Here is a 3036-nt window from a genome sequence, read left to right as displayed (position 1 = left end):
CATTCTTTATGACGGGTATTGATGTTTCGTCCTCCATGTGGCTGATTTGCGCTTCGATTGGATGCAATTTTGTGTTTTTGGGAAAGTCACATCATCATTCACTCAATTGATAGTAAAGTCGTTCCAATCAACATTAAGGTGTTCATTCATGCTATCCACGGAAATGGCTGAACATGCCTTTTTATTTATAGTTTTGGTTGATCACAGAACGAGTCGAAACCTTGATTCTTTCCTCACGCGGTTAGGTTATTGTGCTTGACCTCAAGATCTGACACGTTTCGTTCCAACTTGAGCGGATATTGAATTTGATCTTCAATGTTATTGGGATGAAGTTGATGGATGAATGCATTGAAGACGAATCGACAGGGACGAGAATGGAAATGAAATGTTTCCATGAGCTACATTTCTTGCACATGGACCATTGACGTCGATTGTCAGACAAACTAATGCTTGTCCGTACTATTACGTACACTTACCAAACCAGCGAAGATCCGTCGGAACTCCTCCGTGGTTGTCATGGTAACGACGCAAAAGAGTTCGCCGAATTTGAAGGCGATTTCAAGCCTGTGGTGCCATTGATTCTGTGCAAGTATTGCAAAATCTGCAATTATGAATTCTATCCCATGACTCCGAGACGTAACATCAAGCTCGAGCCCGAGATTTCTAGTCATTTCCGAGGCCTTGAATCATAGGTCTGTGTGTCGCCGCCCAAAAATAGATGGAGTCGAGTGAGTTGACGACGACCTAAGTGGCAGCCACAAAATTGGACGATTGTATTGTAGGCACCAGTGCGTATGCGCAATACCATAAGTGCCACACACAAAGAGACATTCGAAGGGAGCCTGGGAAATGGCACTTATATGCCAGGCAAATTATCTTGATGATCATACTATCTCAAACGAATGAGTTTGCTTCAATGTCAAACGTGTGAAAATACCGCTGGAAAGCTTGACAGCTTGGGTTTTTGTTTGACTCGAGAAATGGTTTTTGTTTCAGGAGACAAATCGGTTGAATGCATGAGTCAGTTTGGAGCTCAATACATTTTGGAACGTTTTGCCATGATTGGTCACATCTTCATCAACGCTTGATAAGATGCTTCAAAATATGTTGGTCATCGTACAATGGAATGAAACTTGTATTTTAAGACAACTTCTTCTGGAGAACGACGTTTCAAGCAATGGCAGGAAGGTCGACAAAGAAATGTTGAGATAGAGTCTGATGAAGTCAATCGTGATGAATTAGAGGAGTAATAGCACCACAAGCCATATGTTTTGGGGGCGTTAGATACGGTATGCCAACCGAGTATGTTATGGCGATGCCTTTTTTTAGGAAGCTGCATTATGTGAAGTGTCTCCCTTTCAGTAGGCATGAATATTATAGTTATCATGGCACTTACATTGGATCTGCAAAATGTAAAATGGATGCCTAATCAGAACTGCTTCTGGATCCATCTAGGCTGTGCTCCGTTTTCCTGTTCATTTGAAAATTGTTGATTCATTCTCTGAGTACCTGAAAGATGGTAATTTTCAGCCACAAATTTTCTCACTTTTTGTCTAACACTGCACTAGAAAAGGGATATCATAAATGCAGTACAAACTTGAACGTTTTACAATTTTCATATTTGTGGATCATTACTTCATTTCATACCGGATATGAAACGATATCGATTGTCAGATAACTAACAATTTTGCCGTTTTGTTAGCGGAACTTAACTTGTTGCTTCACCTTGGCTCTAAAGATATCTGCCCAAACCAGAACCAAAAGCGAAAATATTTCAAACTTTAGCTTCATTTCGTGCTGATGAGACGGAAAGCCAACATAACTTTGCCATTATTACTATCCGTTGTCTGGCGTGGAAGCCTCTACGCTCTTAAAATGCCAATGGTTCATTTGAACGAGCAAGGTGAATATAATGTTTAACTGTTCAATTGGGACTGAACTCATGCGGAAAAGGGGATAATTTTTGTAATGCTGAAACGCTCAGACAGAAAACGTTCACAACTCATCCAGAATGCTCAAAACTAAACCTACCTTTGAGTAAGCCAGCACTTTTCTGATGAACCATTGATGTAGCAAATGAGATTAAATGGCCCAAAATGGGATCATATTCAAAACATGCCGAACATCATGTTCCAACAGTTCTTCACTTCAACATGGCAAATGTGAAATAAAGCAATTGAAGCAAGCTTGCCTCAGAGACTATTTGACGATAAATACACTGGTATTTTAAGCAAATCAGATGAGGATTTGCAAAATGTGGATAATTGTTTACAATCAATATATTCGTTGAAAAATATTTGGACTCCGTTACAATTGAAATTAACCCACATGCACCTGCTCTAAGATATATGTGTGTGTGCATAGCTTTAAACCAAAAATATAATATTTTACCTACCGATGTGTGCTGGATCTCGATACTAGTACATTTGAAGTAGTCAATACTACCCACATGCAGCGGAATAGTGGCAGGCTCTGGGTTGTGACATACGACCTCGGCACTTGAAGAGAAGCCATATCATTTATTCTTTTCAATTATTCAGCAGTCTCGTTTTACTTAATGGACACGATTCAGAGCGAATCGACTTGGGCTGAGTTTTCGACCTTTATTGCAATAACCATTGATGGGCTTTTGGGAAGTTTAGCTTCGCTCGAAGAGTATGTATGTAAATGATCAACTAGAAAACACCTTATTTTTTCGCTTTCAGTGGCTGAGAGCAATGGACACAGTACAAAACAATTCGAAACAGCCCGCTCAACAACGTGGGCGGTGGACAATGGGCCCCAAGAATCCCGAAAACGCAAGTCGGGTGGTGCCGCCCTTCCGGCAGGAGGGGGCGCAGGCGGAGGGGCCGATGAGTCGGATGACGACTCCTCCAATATTTCTGCTCCGATCAACGACATCTACCGGAAACGCCAACAGAAGAGAATGCGATGAGCCAATTAATCAGCACCAATCCACATGGATGAACGAGACATCTATTTATTTTGTCAAAATTGAAACGTATCTCTGGCTAATAAAAAGTGAAAAGAGGACAA

The 3036-nt window shown here is 40.9% G+C and overlaps 1 protein-coding gene across 2 annotated transcripts in view; it reads left to right on the top strand.

Annotated features, from left to right (window-relative positions):
* LOC131890125 (cleavage stimulation factor subunit 3-like) overlaps positions 1 to 3036 on the top strand; it is a 26161-nt gene extending 23125 nt beyond the window's left edge. For both annotated transcript variants that reach the window (XM_059239404.1, XM_059239405.1), the window contains exon 13: positions 2706 to 3036. In XM_059239404.1, the coding sequence (XP_059095387.1) occupies positions 2706 to 2935 (230 nt within the window). In that variant the 3' untranslated portion in view covers positions 2936 to 3036. The remainder of the gene's footprint in view (positions 1 to 2705) is intronic.

Source organism: Tigriopus californicus, chromosome 11 (genome assembly GCF_007210705.1).
Source record: "Tigriopus californicus strain San Diego chromosome 11, Tcal_SD_v2.1, whole genome shotgun sequence".
In the NCBI taxonomy this organism is placed as follows: domain Eukaryota; kingdom Metazoa; phylum Arthropoda; class Copepoda; order Harpacticoida; family Harpacticidae; genus Tigriopus; species Tigriopus californicus.
The sequence above is the reverse complement of the archived record's forward strand: the minus strand, read 5'-3'. Positions and strand labels throughout refer to the sequence as shown.